Source organism: Typha angustifolia, chromosome 15 (genome assembly GCF_048772165.1).
Source record: "Typha angustifolia cultivar Huaian chromosome 15, ASM4877216v1, whole genome shotgun sequence".
Lineage (NCBI taxonomy): Eukaryota > Viridiplantae > Streptophyta > Magnoliopsida > Poales > Typhaceae > Typha > Typha angustifolia.
Window position 1 is genome coordinate 3,685,633 of NC_133253.1, and position 21,194 is coordinate 3,706,826.

Here is a 21,194-nt window from a genome sequence, read left to right on the forward strand (position 1 = left end):
TCGATGCATGCAATATAGTCATCAGATATTTATACGTAGATTGTAGCTTGAAGCTTGGCGCCGTGGTCAAGTGTTGGATCTCCGAGCACGGCGACGTGGCGGTCGTCGTGGGTGGCGCGGGCGGTGAAACTACAGCTGATATTGGCTTTGTGATCTGGCACGACACAGACTCGGAGGCGGAGAGAGGATCGATCGTATTGCTCCGCGCGGCGGACTTGGATCAAGACCGAGCTGAGGAGAAGGAGAGTTCGAGGGGCTGAGTTTGCGGCCACGGCCTCGATGATGTCCCCGGGGACCGGCATATTGGCATTCGGTCTTTTACGCGCTCTTTGAAAGCCGCCACCGTCTGCTCACCGCTGCCAGCTGAAGCCACCACCCATTTCTTAATCTCTCATGAAGAGTGATTAATGTATTGCGTTATATATATGATGATCTTATATTCTTAATGCGTAAATTTGAGCTTTAATTGCATGCTGATCGTTGTCATTCATGTGTGAGGATAGAAAGAGGAGAGCAGTCGGCGATGTGACCTCAACAATAACGAGAGCGACGATCACTGTGTCTCTATAACACTCGCCGCAGTACGTATTAACTACTTGATTAAGACATTTTACTTACAGTTAATCAACCGAGCATCGTGGCTCAAGCACAAAGGAATCAGCACCCACAACCTCAAGCTTTTTAACCACTAGTCATGATTACGATGACCCACATCACCATTTTTAGTTGGATAAGAAAACATGGAGCAAAGACTTGAATGATATATTATGTATATATATGCATCAAAGCATAAACAAGCGAAGATGTCACTTAACTTCATCTTAATAGTCTGAAACCACATCATAACCACAAGCAGAAGATAATAGACTCGGCAATCCAATACTATATGCTGACCTAGAAGGAATCAGGGAAGGGCAAATGATCAAAAGAATCTTCTCCAATAAAAGACTGAATCCTGCCACAGAGCACTGATAAGAAACGAGGAGCTACATTCAACGAAATCAACATCTTAAACCACATACAAGCACCTGCAGATAGTGTTACAACCAGGGGATTCCGACATGAGTTAGAAGCAAGGGCTGTATCAATCTTTCATATAAAACAACTTTAACAAAGTAAGTAGGGTCATCAAAATGATAGTCTAGCGCCCAAATCCTTCAGAAGGGGCGTGGCCTTTTGTTGTTGGTGCATGATGGGCACTTATACTGTTGGATGTGTTCAGCTCTGGCTGGTGTGATCTTGACACACTTGCCATGGAACCACTTCTCACAGACGTCGCAGCAAATCCAGAATTCATCAGATGCATAATTGTCCCCGCATGCCCCACAGAGTGCATCTGCATGCTCATCTTCATCTTCCTCAACAAGACCTTCATCTTCTTCTTTCGGCTGCAACTTCAAATAATTGGCCCGAGACTCTGATGTCCGCTGCTTGATTTCACAGCAAAAAAGGGTCGGTTAATTACAATAAGCTCAACAGAAGCTTAATTACACTCAGAGTAAATAGATACAGAAATTTATGTGGCTAGATGGCTGGGTTTGTCTTTCTTCTTCTACCAAGTATGGACCTACAGTTGATCAGAACCCAAGAAAGATGATCTGGATCCTGTAGTAATTAGATTGTCTGAAATGGAACCAAAATGTTGTTCAAAGTATTTTGATTTCATCAGAGAACGAATAGAACGAAATAGCTACTTCAGAGAAATTATCAACTAATATACCCTGAGACACTAAACCAACAAAATGACAACATTTGCTGTACCACTTTCAAGTTTGGCTTGGATTTGCTAGTATTGTGGTTAACACTGGTTGTCCGTACTTTGCTCTTCCCATTCACAATTTCATATATGGTAGGTATATCATTTATTAAACCAAATAGGCGCTTCCTGCATTGAAGAAACAAATACAAGTTACCAAGGAATTTCAGACAAAAAAATCTGAATATGGGTTTGATTGTAATAGCAAGACAAAGTAAAGACATACATCTTGAACTAAATAAAAGAAACTAACAAAAATAATATTCACAATTTTTCCATGCATCATCTATGTAGAGAAATTATAATTCCATAGAGGGGCAGAACACAAGAAAGTCTAGTTAGTCCCCTGTTGCTGTTGCTCCATTTCCTACCAGAAAATCCTTTTCTGTGTAAAAATAGCTACAAGTAACTGATGAACAGTCATGAACTAATGGTAAGGTATTGTTCCAAGAAGGATTATATTATTTTATGGACATGGAAAATTACTATTGACAAAATTACATTATCATTTGAAACGAAATTACAAAACCAGTTTGTTTCAAGCAAAGCAACAAGGACTAATCATTAGCGTAAACAATTTTCCAAGCTAGCCCCCAAAAGATCTTCTGTCCATCCTTTGCAAGTTCGTACTAATTATTGAATTCTTGAAAGTGTAAGAAAAAGGCAATTTAATCATTTGTAAAACATAAATGAGTTAAAGGTGATTGGCTTTTTAGCTCTCAGGAGCAGTATAGATCACCTTGTAAAAGGCTTTTGTCAGGCAATTCTCAATGAAACATACTCTATTTGAAAGTCAGTTTGAGGCCATCTTTTCACCTCTTTAAAAACTTTTCAATAGAAAGATGTAGATTATAACATGAACATAAACAATGAAAAAGAGACTTGTCTAATATAGGGAATGATAATATTTTGTGCTATATTTTTGTTCCTAGTCTCCAAGACCTAAGCACCTTGCACCGTAACCTGATCTTCATAATATTTAAGGAAGCATTCAAGTGACACTGAGAATATAGAACAAGTTCTTCAAATTGTGTTTGTGAGGATCGAAAAGAAAAAAAAAAATCATTTATGATATACTATGCTAGTTATGTGTTACCACATCTCCCCTTTTTGATGGTATTCCAAAGGGCAGGATATGCAGTTACATATCAGCTGCATACGAAATCTCTTGATCAAGCATCTCAACTCTTTAAGGGACTTTAGAACATTGAAACTTAAGCATGGCTACTCTTTTCAAGGATGCAAGCATGTCCTAGTGAAAGCAAGGCTCTAAATGAATATGGTGAAAATTGTTTTTCGAGAATTTGCAGCATCATCTACCAGTACAACTTCTCTGAAGAACTGGTATCATCATCAAACAGAGACCATTGAAATAATTAAACAGTGTCACACTAAATCATCAGACAGAAAAGATTCCTAAGCAAGAAATGTGCCAATTGATTAATAGCTACCAAACCAAAGATAGAACTAACCACAGTAATTCAAACTTACCAGATCATCTATATCAATTTTAAATTACATGGCAAGTAATAAACTCTCTTGAACCCAACCAATACATGGAAAGACAGAAAGAAAAGAGTAAAATACTGAAGATAATTGCTCATCAGTTCACGGCTATGGAACATAATAAATATCTCGTAGCATACTGGTACGTGCATCAGAAAGAGTGCTTGCATTTATCAGCAGATTAAAAATAGAAATAGCAACAACTATTCTATCACTTAATATGGGCAGAGATTTACACAAGATTCTAGGGATATATTGAATCTTCCTATAAGGAAATGAATAAACGAAAATATACTGCAACTACACGAATATATATGTTTTAGACAAAAAAAAGAAACATGTGCTAGAACATTCATCTCAGGGACCAAGTAATAAAGCAAAACACCAACAGAAGAGAGTAAACAAGATCCTGAATTTCAAAAATTTATGCCATCCTAACATATAAAGCAGAGTGCTAGGTAGTAGGTACAATGTTCTAAGTACTTCAAAAGAAGTAAGGAACATATAAGAAAATGGAACACTTAAAAGGCAAATAAATTATGTCCTGATTCTATTATTCACCTTTGAACTTTATCAAACCCAAATCTAGCACCAAAATAAAATGCAACAGAAAGTAACCATGCATCACTGTGTACAGCAACCAATGATAACCAATCCTTTTCTTGCATTCCATCTCTTGCAAAGTTGATGCCTAATGCAGGCTCAGGAAGCTCTGGAGGGACCTCTTCAGCAGGCAAATTGACTTCCCAATGTTCATTTGGAAAACCATATAGGCATAAATTTTCCTTTTCTGCAAGAAGTATGATCTATATGAGGACAAAACACATAGCCATAACTGCCAGATTGATTAAACAGATAAACAAATTCATCATCGTCTAGAACATGATAAACCAAACTGCATAAGCAGAAAATCAGTTGACTACAAAAGAAAGATGAAAAGGAAAGGAAAAATGGCACTTGAACTTTGTATGTATCACACCAATTAGGACTTTCAGAAATCAGAACTAATTTAATATGGTCTCAGCAACAACTGTATTACTAACTTAGAAACTTACAAGTAATTATGATGCGAGCAGTTGACCTACTCTGATAGATCATGTTGTATTTACTATACACTGATGATTACCGCATTGTTCTTGGATTTTTGCAACATCATAAAATATAAGACGCTCTAACTCAACATCAGGGAATAAATAGGCTGGAAAATAACACCAAAGCCAGTAACAGAACATTCATGCTCCAAAATTACCATCAGACTATTAATTTTTCTGCAGTATTTCCTTCAGACTTCACTAGCAAAGAGAATATGTTATAAGTAGGATATCATACAAAGCATCGCATTGCACCTAATATAATTAGTGCATCCTACTATCTTATTCCAGAATCTTCTATTTATGAAAGTTCGTACTTCTTACTTCTTATTGATTTCTTTCTGAACCCTTAATAGAACTTCCTTTACTTCGAAACTGTCACCTGCCTACCCTGTGCATGTTTCTATCCTTGCTACATCGAGTATCTTACACTAAGACAGAGTTACACTCCCATTGAGCGACGTCATACATTCACAAAACATCACAGTTTCTATACTGAAATAGATTAAGATAATGAAATAACAAGAACGGCTATTCCATTGCACTTCCAACATAAATAACAACAAAAAAAGTGGCGATATCAACAATAAATCCACAATAATATAACCGATAAAAAGATGGGTCATCAAGAAACCTCACCGGGATCGCATTGCTGGAAGAAGTCTTCCACATCTGCACCAACCCAAACAACAAAGAGTCACCGAATCGCCGAAAGATTAAAAATAAAATAGTTAAACATTACATTTTTTTGCAAAAGAAAAGCTAAAAGAGATGCGGTTTTACCGGTGGTGAGAGCCTTAATCATCCCAGCCCTCCTGCCCTTGAAGTCCCGGAAGACCTCTTCTACCGTCCGTGGATTGTAGGCTGCCGCTCCAGCATCCATGTCCAATATCCAACGAGCTAAAGAGACGAAGAAGAGCGAAGGCTATACAGAAAACAAAGAGATTTGAGTGTTTGAAGAAGAATTTGGACTGGAGGGATTCAAGAGGAAGGGTTAGATTTAAAAGGAGGGAAGCGTTGGAGAGAAAGGGGTGAATATATATTGGGGTGGAATTTGAACTGGAGGAATTAAAATTAAAGTGGATTGGAGAGACGGGGGAGAAGTCCGCATTAGGGTTTTATTTGTGTCCAAAATCGTACAGAAGGACCGATCACGTGTTCAGCATCTTGAGTTCTTTCTAGATAACCAAAAAGCGATGTGATAAACAAATCTAGATGGCTACATACACCCCCTCATTTAGTTTTCATGATATATATCATTGATCTTCTTTTAACCATGAAAATTCTCTGATAAGTGCAACTTGGGCGTCTTATAGCATCCTAAGATAGGTTTCTCGAGGAGAATATCTCCCTTCTCCCTAGTAGTTTTCCTTTCATTACTCCGTCGTTGTCGCCACTTGCTAGTGTCTCCTTTTTGCCACCGAGAGCTTCAAAGTAGCCGACCTATTTCATTCTGCCTCCACGGCTTCTCTACTAAGGCCACCTCCACCGACAATTTTAACTCCTTAACATCTTCTTAAATATCAACACTAACTTTCGATACAAGATTCATCTCCTCTCTCCACTAAGAGGATCTCTAGCCTCTACCACAACAGTCAACTATACCCTGCTCGACTAAGATGTCAATTGTTGCCTTTGCCTCAATTGTTATTTTCTTTTTGACACTATAAAATACAAATTTATAAGCACTATCAACTTATGTCATTCTAGTACTGACATATGGTAATATACTGTATTATAATGCTAAGTTATGTAATTATTTTGCGGACTATGGCTATGTAATGTATGGTAATACAAACATATAACTATGTAGTGTGTGATAATGCGGACAAATAATCATATAATGCGTGGCAGTGCAAGTATATGGTTATACAGTGCATGAATGCGAACATATAACTATGTAATGCGTTACAGTGTGGGCTTATGCAATTATTGTGCAAGCTTATGCCATTATATTGCACTGCAGTATGGATATAATAGTATATTTAAGTGATGTGATTATCTTTCAAAAAAAGAGAGAGGATAGCGAAAAAGAATCTCAACTATAACTAAGGTAATGTGTGATTAAGTGATGCGTAATCAATGAGCAAAATAGTAATTACATATTATTGTTAAATTATTTTTAAAAAAAATTTATCTAATAAAAAAAGAATGTTAAATTGTTGCTTAGTTACTATACCAAGATAATAAGACTTATTCTAGAAGAATGTTATTCCTATTTCACAGATTAACAAGGCCTAACGTTTGCTTTCTTAGGGTTCATTATGTTGCAAGTTGGTGTGAAAGAGATTTATTATGGTAATGACAAAGCCACAAGATGATGATTCACTCAGGCGCGCACTCTCCTGTCATGCTTTTATATGGTGCTACTACTGATGCCTTAAGAGGAAGGCTTATTTGTAGAGCCGTAGTCTTTCTTTTTCTGATCTTTGTTTTAATGCTTATGTTTTCGGTTAGTGCTCAACAGTATACCTTTTTATTCTTCAGTCTGTGTATTAGCAAAGTGTGGTGATTTTTTAAGGGTCGTCGTACTACCTCCTATCTATTTTTTATGTATTAAAATTGTAATCACTCACTAAAATTTAATAAATTATTAGCCCACTAACTTTATTTCAGATTTTTTTTTCATTAAAGAATAACAAGTAAATATCACATGATTAATTTTCTACCATATAGAAACTAGTTTTCCCTTACTTGAGAAAAAAAAAATTAAGAATAAACTAATTATTTAATATTTTTCCTTCCTATTGACAAAAGAGTAGGAGATTTTTCATATCTTACGAGATTTATGTGCATCGTGATGCATGTGAAAATTGACAATAGTTCAATTGAGTCTATGACATACCTCATTCAATTATACTTGTGACTTTTTTCTCAGACTCTATAACTTACCATACATACAAGAGCTAAAAAATATTATAGAAATGGAAAACTTGAATTTCGAGTGATAATTTTGAAAAAAAAAATCTTAAGAATATTTATTTACTAAATGATAGTGAGATGGGCCGAGAGAGCATGATACACAGCCCAAACCTATAGTCCGGCCCACTCAGCCCAAAACTTTCAAAGGGCAACAACCCTTTGATATAAATTGACCAACTTAGTCAACACAATAAAGTTGTCGATAAAGATATATCTAACCGAGTAGTATTAAGTAATCGGAGGTTTTAGCCTTTTAGGTGCAGGTCAAGGACTCAGGTGTGGTTGGCCAGGTGATTTCCCTCTGGCAACAAAATAAATGCCATGTCCTTTTTGAGTAACTCCCTAACCTAATCTGGCAGCATAATATTTCCCACAACCAACCATGGCCCTAATTCTGGATTAGCCCGTGGTTAAACGTTAACCTACATGCACGTCTTGACCAACTCACAGTCAGAGGAAGGCATAGAGAGTACATTGGATATACTTATGGGCAGTACATTAAACAAATTAGATTGAGCAAATCTCTTTCCACCTATCTCGATTCTTGTTTCGGTTATTCTAAGGATGCAGAACAAGTGGTCCAGTTGAAATTTATTATAAACCCATCCAACTTCGAGCGTGCACGATTTAAATTGAGGTACATAAATTTGTCTCCCCACGTAAGTTCAAGCATATACAGACCAAATAGTATTGGTGATGTCAGTTTGAACGCGAATAATTGTCATAAGCTTTGTCTATATTCAGGGAGTGCCCATTGCTTTCTACTTTAGTTTTACTCCAGCAATAGTTAACAAAAAAGAAATCCGTAATTTTAAAAATTATATATACTTAAAATACAGCTTACTTCACTTTAAACTTTATTTCTCTGTGTATTTTTTTTTTTATCTTTGATCTAAAAATATGTATTGGAAATTACTCAAGAATGTTAAAGTTAATTTGTATCTATAAATAAAAATAAAAGGTAGTGCCTCTTCAAAAGATTCCTGCAATGTAGGCTATAGTTTAAATTAAATCTTTTATTACGACGATTACAGATAAGTCCCTCAACTAGTAAGATCCAGTAAAATGGGAAAAAGCATTAATGTCTTTTTATCAACTCTTTTTGGACCTATATGTGAGAGCCACTATTTTGGTTGATCGGTCAAGTCGATGGACCCCGGTCTACTGACGTAGCCCATAGACTATATGGCCTCTGGGTCGTCCTCCGTTGTACTCCAACACGCTCACGATCCAATTCCAAGTACCCCTCGTAAGAGAGCATATTACCATCGAACCTCTCGAATTTATTAAAAAATTATATATTAGAAATATTTTGCTTTTATTATAATTCAGATTCATTATGAGTATTTCATGTCTGCATTTTTTTTTCTTATTTCTTAGGATGGTTGTGGCACACTGATCCGTAATTTAAACTCTTATTCGACCTGACCTAACTCACCCGATCGTTCTTCCTCCACGAGCTTAGGCATCCACGTCAGATGCAAGCAATGTCTTCCTTGGGTAGCTCGGGCAAGTGAAGGATAGGCGGAAGATCAAAAAAAAAAAAAAAGAGTGGGGAAACGGGGCACGTGCTCATCCTCACCCTTTCCTTTTTCTCCTCATCTTCAGCGTGATAAAGTAACTCCTTTGTTAAGCCAAGAGTAAGGGTGAGGTAGGCATAGCCCCCCTAAGCACGCCACCGACAGCGTACGCGGTGGTCGGGCCCGAGGCAGTGTGGACCGCTGACTTCCTCTTCTCTTTCTCTCCTTCTCCTCCATTCTCCGTTCACTTCTCTCATTCCACTATTTCCTCCACACCATTCAATTGTTGTGGTGGATGTCGTTGCCGTGGTTAGAGCCGGTATACTAGTCTACCCTCTCTTGGGGGCCGTTGTGATTGTTAAGCATGAGCTAATGGTCAAGGGCTTGTGTAGAAGGCATGTCATGATAAATAATGTATATAATAATTATAGTCATGTCGGATCATGTTAGTCAATTACATGATATGTATGTTTCAGTTTACATCATGATTAGTTCCACATGCATTTTTTCATGCTGGGTATATTATTATTTACGATGTTTAACTAGTGATAGTGTCACTTGCTGAGCGTTAGACTTATTTCGTATTGATACATATGTAGATTGATTAATACCTAGTAGGATGCTTGATAGCAATTTATCTTGTAGGGCGATAGACCTCATTCCTTTCATGTGTGTTTTTTTTTATTTTGTATTTTGTATAAGAGTTTATATTATTTTTTTATTGTATCTTACTTTGAGTATATACTCTTGTAAGAATTTATATAATTTTTTATCATATTTGAATATATTTGTCATGGTTTGTTGGCGGCTTTTTTTTTTTTTTTTTGCTTCCATTTGATTTTTGATCTCTAAATTTGAAATGAATATTGTTGGAGGGTAAACGCTCATGAGAGTCACATGGCAGAGTTGAATTTTAACAACCGGTGACGATGAGTAAATTACTATTAGGAGAGATGCCACCCATGATGATCACCTATTCCTATTGCTTTTATTAAGTTTCATTTTTTTATTTTATTAATTTAGAAAGTAATGGAAATATTGTTAACTCCCTCTGAAGCTATTAAGTTAAAAATATCTTTAAGATGATAAAATTAACAAAGATGAAACTTATGATATTTTTAATAAAATTTCTCAGATTTTAACGAAAATTTAGAACCAGGCCGATTACATATTAGCCATCTAACGTAGTTGCTCATGATTATTTTCTGTGTACATATTGATGGATGCTTGTCCTCTGTCTTGGCTTTTGTATATAGACCAAATAAAAAAGCTTTTACTAATAGAAATCTCTCTTGTAAACTTTGAATCCAATCTGGATCAAATATGTAAGCTTGCTTTAATGACTACCATGAAAGAAAAGACTACCAAACAAAAAGCATTGGATAGTGTCATTAATCCAATCACATGCGGAGGTGGCGGGCCTGGCGGCCGCACCATAAATTAGATGGCAATTATGATAATAACTGAAATCACATGGGCAATTAAAGAGACAGTAATTACTAATACTTAATTGCATTATATTTAGATAGAGGAAAACGACAGCGAAAGTAGAGGGCGGCACTTGGTGCGGGAGGGGAAGTGGAGCTGTGGAGGAGAGATAGGACTTAGGAGCCATTTTATCCTCTCTTCTTCTTCTTCTTCTTTTTTTTAATTAATTTTCTTTAATAAAGAAATCCCACTTTCAAAAATAAATTAGTTTAACATGTGTGAGAGGGCCAAATTTACTACGCGAAATTAATATTTATTTAGGAGAGAGCTTGAGGTGGAGAGGAGCAGCAGAGGAAGAAGGAGGCAGGAGAAGCAAAGGGTTTCGAGAAAGGGGACATGCTCCCCTTATAAGGTTCTTCTTTCTTTCCCAGATGTCCATCTCTCTTATTTATTATTTTTGCCATCACCTGGTTTCTTGCTCTGCCTTCCTTTGACGCTTCGCCTTCTGGTCTGGAGTTTTCGATTGCTTCGGTCGTTTTGAGCTGATTTGGTCTCTGCTTCCTTAGATTTGGGACGATTTGGGGAGTAGTTTGAGTCTTGTGATGGAAGACGAAGTTGGAGGTGATGGTCTTGGGTTGTTGATCTCCATTTCGTCAGATTTGGGTGATATGCTTGGTTTGACGATCTGACCCCTCGGAGAACTGCCATATATATGGAGGATTGCTGATATCTTTTATATCTTCTTCTTTTTTTCTTTTTCTTTTTTGAACTAGTTTGGGTGTCGGTCATTTTAGCCTTTTAGGTTTCTTCTTCGTCTTATAGTGATAATAATCTTGCATTTGCTATCTTGAAAATTTGTGGGTTTCGCTATTTAGGCACCGTATATTTTGATTCTTTTTTCTTCCTTTCGTTTGTTTGGTGCTTCCGACTGTATGTTGATTCTACATGGAGAATTCCAATGTTTTCTTAGTCTATACGAATTCGTAGAGCATTTATTAGTGTTAGTTAGGAATGCATGTGGACCGATGAGGGAAAAATAAGTAAGAAATTGACTCACGGGCCTAAACTTTTTCAAGATGTTACTTGTGGTAAAGTAAACTGCCGGGCCAAATATTGGTCAGATGCTGAGTGATAAAACACACTAGAACTCCTCCGCATCTCAACATATCTCTTTCTGGTATGCTTATTCCGGGGTGGGGGTGGGGGGGTCTCACAAATTGGTTCTGCTCAAAAGTTCTGGGAATCGAAGTGTATGTGTCTTTTGGGAACAAGGAAACCATCAGCACACTCTTTTTGTTCTGGAAGTTGATGGATGCCTTTTGATCTGCCACGCATATGGAAGAAAAGCTGAAGTGGTCCTTTAGCACCTTTTTTATGTAATTGTCTGTCTTGGTAAAGTTCTAGCACCTTGCACATTCAGCAATAATCTTGTTGTGAGAAATTATGCTTGAATATGGACTTGCAGGACATGGAAACCAGAAAGCAACTAGGTCATCCATTGCTGAAGCAAGACTCATTTTCAAATGTCAACTAATCTGTTCCACCAAGAAGCATCGGTAATGGGTGAAGACCACCTTAATGAGAAGCATACTTCAACACAATCTGGTATCAGCAATCACATGGCATACACTTTCTATTGTTCTTCTAATATACTCCTCTATAATCATTTCTCTTGACTATAGTAAGTTGTCATCTCCAGTATTTTCCCTGATTAAAGCATATCATTGTAATGGCCATCCTGCTGGTAAATATTAACATGCTAGTTAATATCAGTATCCTGTCTTTCCTTCATTCCTTTGCCCTTTCTTTTTCCACTTTGTAGCTGTATTTTGTCTGTACAAGTCGTTTACCTTTTTCTTCGAGTCAATTGCTTTAAGTTGCTTCATAAAATTAATGCATAGTTGTACCACTACTTTCTATACCCTTAATCACTGTGCCTTTTCTAACTACTTGGGATTAGCTTTTGTAATAAGTAACTGCCAGTTGTTCATGTTAATAACAGCAGTTGGTGCTACTTAAACATTCGTACACTAAAGAGGTCCCCATGAAGTTCTTCATACTCTAATCTAACTTTTATAGGAGAATCCTGGACTTCGTTTAACAAATATCAGACTGCATGAAATGCTATAAATGGATATGCCAAGGAAATTGGCATTTTCATGTCAAATTCATAATTTCATATGCTTACTTGGGTAGATATGCATATTACCGATCACTATTTTTATATATGGGCCACATAATCTTCAATGACTTGTATCTGTTTATGAAGACCTAGTAGGAGTATGCATTGGTATGTATACATGCATATTTAATATGAGAGTATGCTCTGTAAGCCGTCAGATGATGATAATGTATGACTGAATTACTACTGTGATATACTAAATATATCAATTTTGTAAGAATCCATTTTTCATAGTCATCTTGATAGCAATTTTATGTTACCTAGCAAGCACAGATAGAGCTCACACAGCAATTGGTTGAGGTGGTTTAATCATAAGTATCTTGCATGAGAATCAATCAAGATGATTCTGCACATGACCTTTAAGGTGTTTGGAAAGAGAGGAAGAAAAACTGGCATCAATGAACCACTGAAAAAACACATGATAGCATGTGATTTGACAGAGTAGTGAAATAAATAGAGCTAAATGTAGAAAAAAGTTCCATATTTGGCTACTCAAGTCTAACTTATTTGAACTAAAGACTTGGTTGGCAATTTGGCATTAGGTGCTATTCTTGTTGTCATATGTTAAAGGTGTAATTATAATAAACCTTGAAATTCATACCTTTTCAAACATCGCACATCTTATAAATATATGAGTCAACTTGTTTGTTTGAAGAACTTAGTGCAATAATCTGATTCGGGTATTTCCATGGGTTTGCCTTGGTATCGTGGGCTGATGACATGGTTTCTGAGAGGATTCTTTAATCAACCAAACCCTGAATCAGCCATTTTTCTGCTACGAGCTGCGAGTTGGTCCAGTCCGCCTAAGAAAAAACTTGTTTGCTTGAAGATGTTAAATATGAAGAAATGTTTTTGATACTTGGCCCAAATCTGGTACAATCAGAGCGCAGAAGAGTCGATGTCTCGTCTTATTAACTTATATCTTACATTTAGAAGGACGCAATATCTTATTAATTTGTTTCCCTCAGATTTTGTTGATTGCTTTTCCATTTTTTTGGGTCTCATCACCATTGTAGTTTACAATTTAATTCTATAATGCTTCCACTCTTCCCTGTCAATCGAGTTGAAAGTATAATTTGTGTTGTTCAAACTATTTATTGTGGTCCTTACATGAACTAGAGTTCTGCTACGATGTGGCTATTCTTTAACTTCAGCGGACATCTTCCAGAAGCAGAGTGTTTGACATTGAAAAGTCTCACTTAACATTATTAACTCACACTTTTTTTCTTTCACTTAGGGAATGCTGGTAGTTATGGAAATATAAGGGATGGTTATCCGAAATCAGTATTATCCTTGGCAAATCCAGAAGCTGCCTTTGTACCTCCGAAACTTGATTGTAGCCAGTCTTTTGTAAGTCCACGCCATATATTGAAATTTTCACTTGCTTTTGTGATTTAAGGCCCTGATTTCCCACATCTTTCTGAGTTTATTGCTCTGTTCCTGCAAAAATGTGATAGTTATTGTGGCATATCTCTGACAGACTTGCATGCCATACCCTTTTGCTGATCCATGCTTTGGTGGTGTCATGGCTGCATATGGTTCGCATGCCTTTGTGAGTATTTTTTTTCTTTCTTTAGTACAATTGTTCATTCTTTTTATGCCTTCAAAGGGTTTGATTATGTTCTGATTTTTGTCTATTGGATGTAAGATTTTGTGAAATGTGGTTTCGTTGGAAAAAGAATTTGGTCGGGAATAGGAGCAAAATATAGAATGCCTTGGCATCCATTTGTTATTGTTTCCTTCTTGTTACCTTATGGTATAGTCATACTTTATATGCACTATAAAATGAATATAGTGAATGAAAGTAAATATGTGAAATGGTAAAGAATTATTATGCCTAATTCATATGATCATATATAGGAATGTAAATAGAACAGCTATCAAACTATAGGAACAAGTAAGAAAAAGGAAGCTTAAAAGCATGTAGTTGTTTCAGTAATAATTTCAAGGATGAAAGGAATGAAGCAGCAAATTTTCGGTCAATTCTTTCTCATTTCTTATGTATGCTTCAAAAAGATGCTTTTATTGGCATATTTACTGCTTGAAAACTGTATTATGACTTTCACTATTTACTCAGACTTGTTTTATGTATAATTTCAAAAGGATTAGGAGGAGATATACATGGTTATGTAGAGCCAGTTATCTATATGCAATGGTCACCTTTATCGTTAGCTTTTCTCTTTTTGGTTGGTGTATGTGCAAAAGTTCCTATTTGGTCAGAAACAAGTGCCATGTGAGATTCACAAAAAGATGAGGTCCATATATTATCCGATATATGTAGATAAAGAATATGGTTCCTCAGGATGCTTCTAGGTAAGCTAATGTGGATTCAGAAATCTAATTGAGTTGAAAAAATGACATGTACTAATATGCTTACGTAAACCTATCTCTTAGAGTCGACTCTAAATTTACCTGACACTTGAGCTAGAAGTACAATTTCACTTCAGGCCTGAGTAAATCCTTATATATGTTGATGCTTGCAAAAAGATTGAACACATGTTTGTTTTCCAGCTTCTCATTTTTTCCATCTATTATTGCTTGGGTTGCTGAGCTCCATTTGTTTTTTATCCTAAAATACATTGCTTCGTCCTGCTTTCTTTTAATTGTTGTTTAGTTCCCAAACTTTGTACCTAAATCTGTATTCTTCTTACTGTGACTAGTAAGTAGGTGGGAGAAGTCTGAGAGATCTACAAAATTCTGCTAATCTTAGAAGTTAGAAGTTACAAATGGATACTAGTGATTATCTATTGTACTGAATTACTTAATCAGATTCAACACCAAATGGTGGGTATGGCACCAGCTGCGCGAGTTCCTCTGCCTCTTGAATCTGCTGCCAAAGAGCCCATTTACGTCAATCCAAAACAATATGAGGCAATCATTAGAAGGAGGGAGCGTCGTGCAAAGTTGGAGGCTCAAAATAAACTTCTCAAAGTTCGAAAGGTATGAGTTTTAGATAATTCTTTCGCCCTAGTCCCTTTGGCGCCGAAGGGAGGTCTTCATTTTTCTGCAAATGCTTCTTCAGTCTTTGAATGAAAGTTTCTGTTAGGCTGTAGAAAGGTAGTTTAGGAAATCAGTTGTTATTCTGAAGTATTGCAGTTGTACAATAGTTCTTGAAATTGCAATTATGTTTCAGCTATGATTAGTTTAAGGTATCCGAGTTCTTTGGGCTTTCCATGTGTCACGTTCTAGCTGTAAACTGCTGGATTCCTGTATCTCTTCAGTAATATTTATATCTTTTAGTTTTCTGCCTTTTTTTTTTTTCTCTTTAAGGTTTCCCCAAGAAGCTTGTTAGAGTGAATCTATGTAAATAATAACTACCGCCAGTGGTGTTAAAGGTTTTCTGGAACAGCTCATCACTTCTGATGCTGTTATAGCTCTTTGTTTGTAGAAGTTGTTTACCTTGCCACTGTATGCTTTCACATCCAACATCTGATCTGCAAGACGTGGCTGTGAGGAATCCATTAGTTTAAAGTGTAAACCAATGGCCCCACTATGTGAAAGTGCAAGTTAGACCTAGGCATCAATTATGGTGGCTGTTGGATCCACTCTGTGGCACCGTTCTTTCCATCTGTAATGGGATGTGAAAGATTCCAATGGTTAGGCAAACCACTTCCCTTGATATGCTGCTTGTTCAGATAGGACCTTCCGTTATCTTTTCTATCATTTTCTCATGACATTTTACCCTTTTAAGGTTATGAGATTCTCCATATTTTTCTCCTTAGTTTTGACACCTCTCTTTAAAGAATGTTACCTGATATGGAACCTTTTGGTGTTGTTATTTTTTGTTTTTATCTCTTTAGCCCTACCTACATGAATCTCGGCATATTCATGCAATGAAGAGAGCTAGGGGATCGGGTGGCCGTTTCCTTAACACGAAGCAGCTCCAGCAGATGTCTCAGCCTTCAGCTAACACAGATGGTGCAAAGGCTTCAGAAACAAACGTCTACTCTGAAAATGGCCGAACTGGTTCATCTACAACCCCAACCAGCTCTGACACAACGAGTGCTTCCAACAGTGGAGGCATATTGCAGCAGGATCATCTCAGCTTCTCATCAGCTGATTTCCTCTCTCAGTGGAGAGGAGGTACTCATGATGGAGGCGACCAAAATGGTTTCGGTTCCCAGCATCATGGCCCTTTCATGAGATAAACATAGAAAGTGTCATGGTGGTCTGTTGGCACCTCTTTTGTCGCTTCCCTGGCAACTCATCCTTGGCTTATGATATTCTATCTGGTATTTCGTTTCATATGGACAAGAACTTTTGCTGGACTCAGAAGTTGGAAGTCTGTAGTGCTCTTGATATTCCTAGTATGTGGGTAAAAAGACGTCTTTAATCTAGTAACTGTGGTTGTTTAAAGCAACAAATTGAATTATTGGGCTCTTGACATAGCTGAATGCGCTTCCCTTATTATTCTTCTCTGTTTGTACAGTTGAATTTGCTCCCACCTTTATGTTCATATATGCAGGAGGCTTGTTCTCTACACATAACTCAATTATGATATCTTTGGAGTTATATTTTGGTGACATGCAAGCTTATCACACTATTTTGGGTGTTTTATAGGGATTAAATCGACTAGGCTTACCCTTACCAACTCTTCCCTAAAATCCATCCCCACTTATTGGCTTGGCTGCTCCTTTGTGTCGGATTCTAGTCTGGATAAGATCACTAAGATCGCCTGGGATTTCATCTTATTAGTTGGGGTCTTGCTCTCCGAAACCTTAGAAAAACAAAATGGCTCTTCTGGGGAAACAGGCTCTTAAGGTGCTTAAACAAGAGGATCTCATTTGGACCCAAACCATGTTAGCCTAATATGGGAGGGATGGATCCTTAGGCCATCAAAAGTTAAGCAAATTCCTCGTGGACGTGGCATTCTCTGTACAACCTTACTGGCGGCCTGAAGAAGCTCATCCATTCTTTGAGGGGAGTCCATCCTGCTCAACGTTCCCTGGGCATATCGCTTGGACTCAAGCCTGCCCCCAATGAAAACGTGCTTCAGATCCACCACTTACAGCAGGTCGATTCGCTAATGGAATCAGAATTGCTCTACTACCAACCAGTGCTGAGGACTCGATCATCAAAGCTTTTATCGCTGCCTCTCTTTGGTCTGTTTGGAAGAGGCGCAATAAGGCTGCCTTCACCTCTGTTGTAAAGTAGCCCTCTTATTACTGCCCGCAAATCAGACTCTTTTGCTATGGATTTCCTACCCGCCGTGGCAGTCACCTTGTCGTGCGGCCTGCTAGGAGCCACCGCCACTGCCAGCCCACATTTATACATTTCCTTTTCTTTGTAATAATGATCCATTCACTTGTATTGACGCAAATATGGAAAGGCATGAAGTGCCTATCTACTCTCAGTATCAATCAACTATTAGGCTCAAATGGACCCAATAGTACTATTTGTAATATTTTATCTCCTTCCAGTTGGGGAAGCTATATAAGAGGAGGAGAAGATGGAGAGATATGATAACAATTATACATAGATTTATAAAACACAACTATTAAGCTTCTCATATGGTACCAGTTACACTGCCAACTACTCTTTATCTCTTCGAGAATTACTCACAAGGCTTGTTACAAAGGAAACAGGAAATCGAAAACTCAACAGTCTGACATTTCAGACCATAGATTGAAGCCATTAGTTTGGCGGTCTCAAGCAGAAGAAGGTACATAAGCACATAGCATCTCTGCACTCTCCTGTGCCTTTGGGCTCCTCAGAACACACCTTGCTGCATGTCTCAGGCTTACACTTCATTGGCTCAATAGCCTTATGGCAAGTGTGCTCTGGGATGCTGATCGACCTGGAGCAATTCACAAACACTTTGCTGTCATCAGCTGTCGCCACAAGAGTTAGCAACACTATGAGTATTGAGTTGATCAATATAGCTAAATAGATTGAGAGCCGATGAAGGTTTCAAGGCAGTGAGAGGCTATGCAGAAGAGAAGTACCAGAAGAGAGTAGAAGCAGAGCAAGGAGAACAGGAAGATGAGTACTAAACTTCATCCTTGGAAACTGATGATGGAGTAGGAGGCATGGTGATAGTTTTAAATTGAGGTAAAGTAGAAGAGAGGTGGCCTAGGAATATGTTCTTTTCTTCTTTAATCTGATCACTGTAAATATTTGTAGAGTGCTGCAGCTTAAAGCAGAAGCAGTGATAAAAAAACAGCATGCTGGGGTTTATAGCCAAAACAGGCCAACTATGATAACTATGGGCTTCTTCCTTGAAATTTTCCGTCTGAGTTGCCCTGTTATCATAAATTAATTTGGTACTACCGATATGACTTAATATTTCCTATTTCCAGTGTTGGACTCAGAACTGAGCTGCATTTATTTCAGTTATTCCAATATTGCTAAATAAATAACCAGTGGCAAAGGGAAGTTGCCGGTCCAACTATCCCATGCTTTTAAGAGACCTTGCAATGGTAAAACTTCCATGCCACAAAAATCTTAAACCAAAAACTAGCTGATGGTCATAACAGCACCAATCAATCTTCAGTCAAGCTACTAATATTTGCATATCAAGCTTCTAAATTTAATTCAATGATCCAGATAGAAAAGAGATTGTACTAGAGCTTATATGCATGTAAATACAGATACTGTTTTGTTGAAGATTAAGTCATCCTTTCTGTTCTCAATGATCTACAATTACAAGCAGCAAACGTTTCACTTAAATGGAGGAACCAGATCTCAGCACCCTCTCGAGCTTCTCAGCCTTCAGATAATCCTTGTCTGTAAGTGGTCCAGCAGGGAAAGCAGTGATCTCAACGATCAGGTGAGGAGTAGGGAGCTCATCAAAGAGTGCTCTCACGTTGTTGCAGCATACGCTTTCTCCATGAGCACTTTCCCTCCTTATTTGACAACCCTAAATTCCCAAAAGAAGTTCTGATAAGAATATTTGAAGAGCTGAAAATGTATATTAGCTTCCACAGTGTCCACCAGACCTTATTTAATTGATCTTGTTTTAAGTAACAATGGAAGTCCTTTTGAAGGGATCTTATTTTGTTTATATATAACTTGTTTTTCATTAATTATTGGTGAGGAAAGAACATAACAGAGAATGGTTTAAATAATAAGTTTGATGATGAAAATTACCTTGTGAGATGTAGCATCTATAAAATGGTCATCTTCAGACAGTAAGGACGCAATGGATTTGAGGAGTCGGCGGCCTTCAGCCTTGGAAGGTATTCTGTAGTTCCTCCTGAGTGTACCTTTTGTTGTTGGATGCCACTTACTGACTAGCTTCCTTCTGGCAGTTGCCTCTTTATCATCTGATCAACAATTAAAGTGATAACATTGAATATTCGTTAAGATTATCAGAAAATCTGATATCCCAATAACAACTCGGACAAGATACAAGCCTAATTTCATTCCAACAAATGAACCCAACATTACCAATCCATGATGGTTTTAGGAATCCTTTTCTTGCCATTAGAGAAGCATTAATAAGTTTGTATTCCTGCTTTTTGCGCTAAGTAATATCTGTGATAGTCATCAGTAGGAAAATCCTCTTCATCATTACACAATGGAATATCTATAAATCTATTACTGACCCATCTAATGCAATAATTGCATTCTCATGCTAACTGAAAATTCATATGTACAGTTTGGATCTCGAAATAATCTTCTCTTTGTTCTCTTTGTTCTTCCTTTTTTTTTTTCAAAGAAAGAGTTTGGCAATAAGCAGTGATGGCATTGTGGTCCAATTATCTTTAAGACAGTCTTCAGTCAGTTTGACTATACAAATATAAGGCATGAGCATTAGTTAAGTAAATCGAGAAACTCAATCATCCAAATTCCTAGAACTGGAGCAGAATACTACCAATATTATAACTACATTCTAATAAGATGATAGTGGTGCAGATCCAGGCGCACAAAGGAATGCCAAATTTGAACTAGTTCAGATTGAAGGATACTAGCAATTTACTGTTGATCCAAAAGAGCCACTATAAAAATCTAAGTAACAGTTTACATCATTCCAGTTCCACTTAAAGCACCTTCATTTCCCACTAATTATTCCACCCTAAACCCTGTTTAATCATGTGAAACCGTAGCTCCCCCCTCAGTCCTCACCCACTCCAAAAAAAGAATAAAAAATTAATATCTATCAACCATCTTGAAAAATATCAAATTAGGGTATATTCCACAAACCTGATCTCCCTTGGAGGCTCTGGATCCACTCAGCAAACCCCAAATCACCCCCATCACCCCCAGTCTCTGTGATACAGAAGCATAACAAAAGATGTAGAAAAATGGCACTAAAAAGGAACGAACAAAAAAAAAAAAGAGACAAGAGGGATCAAAACCTGCGGAGACGAATGGATTCGCTTGGGACCCAGCAAGCCCAACCTTGAGGAGGGCGTAGTAGACGCACAGCCTCCCAACCCAAAGGACAGGGCTTTCGAGCAAGGACGAGGTCGCCTTTCCTTTCCTCCCATTAGGCGACTGGTTCTGGGCCAGTCCTTTAAGGGAGGGCAATCTGACGAAAGGGGGAAGGAAGAGGGTCTTGAGGGGAGGAAGAAGCTGCCTTGCATTGAGATGGATTCGGTGGAAAGGCGAAGTGGGGGTAAAGGTGGGTTGAAGGAGATAGAGAACCATGGCTTTTGGTCTTCTCTTTCCAGCGACAAGAAATGGAACAGGAGAGAGAGAGAGAGAGAGAGAGAGAGAGAGAGAGAGAGAGGGACTCTTTTGCAATCTTTCCGGGGACAGATAAATACTGATAAGAATAGGGATATTTTCGGTATTATCCGTGAGGTTAAATTCTATAAATATCGAGATATATGATTCGAGATGAA

The 21,194-nt window shown here is 37.6% G+C and overlaps 3 protein-coding genes across 6 annotated transcripts; 1 reads left to right on the forward strand and 2 right to left on the reverse strand.

Annotated features, from left to right (window-relative positions):
* Positions 1-1,009: 1,009 nt before the first annotated feature.
* Positions 1,010-5,536, reverse strand: LOC140777153 (PHD finger protein ALFIN-LIKE 5-like). The gene is made up of 5 exons (XM_073121080.1): positions 5,137-5,536; positions 4,993-5,025; positions 3,824-4,052; positions 1,762-1,885; positions 1,010-1,427 (listed from the first exon to the last, which is right to left on the reverse strand). The coding sequence occupies exons 1-5, from the start codon at positions 5,234-5,236 to the stop codon at positions 1,158-1,160; spliced, it is 756 nt and encodes a 251-aa protein (XP_072977181.1). The 5' UTR covers positions 5,237-5,536; the 3' UTR covers positions 1,010-1,157.
* A 4,812-nt stretch (positions 5,537-10,348) lies between these two features.
* Positions 10,349-16,819, forward strand: LOC140777493 (nuclear transcription factor Y subunit A-3-like). Of its 4 annotated transcripts, XM_073121643.1 has the most exons (7): positions 10,349-10,635; positions 10,790-11,599; positions 11,689-11,828; positions 13,643-13,755; positions 13,886-13,957; positions 15,175-15,345; positions 16,206-16,819. In XM_073121643.1, exons 3-7 carry the CDS (start codon positions 11,747-11,749, stop codon positions 16,551-16,553), a joined length of 786 nt encoding a protein of 261 aa, XP_072977744.1. In that variant the 5' UTR covers positions 10,349-10,635; positions 10,790-11,599; positions 11,689-11,746; the 3' UTR covers positions 16,554-16,819. The 4 variants fall into 4 exon arrangements, with proteins under 4 accessions (XP_072977744.1, XP_072977743.1, XP_072977741.1 ...); XM_073121642.1 differs by having other exon boundaries at positions 10,349-11,615; XM_073121640.1 differs by having other exon boundaries at positions 10,349-11,599.
* A 2,074-nt stretch (positions 16,820-18,893) lies between these two features.
* Positions 18,894-21,079, reverse strand: LOC140776970 (uncharacterized). Its single transcript, XM_073120851.1, has 4 exons — positions 20,706-21,079; positions 20,551-20,616; positions 19,495-19,670; positions 18,894-19,264 (listed from the first exon to the last, which is right to left on the reverse strand). Exons 1-4 carry the CDS (start codon positions 20,995-20,997, stop codon positions 19,070-19,072), a joined length of 729 nt encoding a protein of 242 aa, XP_072976952.1. The 5' UTR covers positions 20,998-21,079; the 3' UTR covers positions 18,894-19,069.
* Between the last annotated feature and the right edge of the window lie 115 nt (positions 21,080-21,194).

Excerpts from the sequence above, each read along its gene's own strand:
- LOC140777493 (XM_073121642.1), top strand. The coding sequence starts at position 11,747 with ATGTCAACTAATCTGTTCCACCAAGAAGCATCGGTAATGGGTGAAGAC. Across the intron at positions 11,829-13,642 it reads GCATACTTCAACACAATCTG|GGAATGCTGGTAGTTATGGA; the intron begins GTATCAGCAATC and ends TCTTTCACTTAG. Across the intron at positions 13,756-13,885 it reads TTGATTGTAGCCAGTCTTTT|ACTTGCATGCCATACCCTTT; the intron begins GTAAGTCCACGC and ends TATCTCTGACAG.
- LOC140776970 (XM_073120851.1), bottom strand. The coding sequence starts at position 20,997 with ATGGTTCTCTATCTCCTTCAACCCACCTTTACCCCCACTTCGCCTTTC. Across the intron at positions 20,617-20,705 it reads GAATCCATTCGTCTCCGCAG|AGACTGGGGGTGATGGGGGT; the intron begins GTTTTGATCCCT and ends TCTGTATCACAG. Across the intron at positions 19,265-19,494 it reads TAGATGCTACATCTCACAAG|GGTTGTCAAATAAGGAGGGA; the intron begins GTAATTTTCATC and ends TTGGGAATTTAG.
- LOC140777153 (XM_073121080.1), bottom strand. The coding sequence starts at position 5,236 with ATGGATGCTGGAGCGGCAGCCTACAATCCACGGACGGTAGAAGAGGTC. Across the intron at positions 1,886-3,823 it reads GGGTTTGATAAAGTTCAAAG|GAAGCGCCTATTTGGTTTAA; the intron begins GTGAATAATAGA and ends TCTTCAATGCAG. Across the intron at positions 1,428-1,761 it reads CCAAGCCAAACTTGAAAGTG|CGGACATCAGAGTCTCGGGC; the intron begins GTACAGCAAATG and ends GAAATCAAGCAG.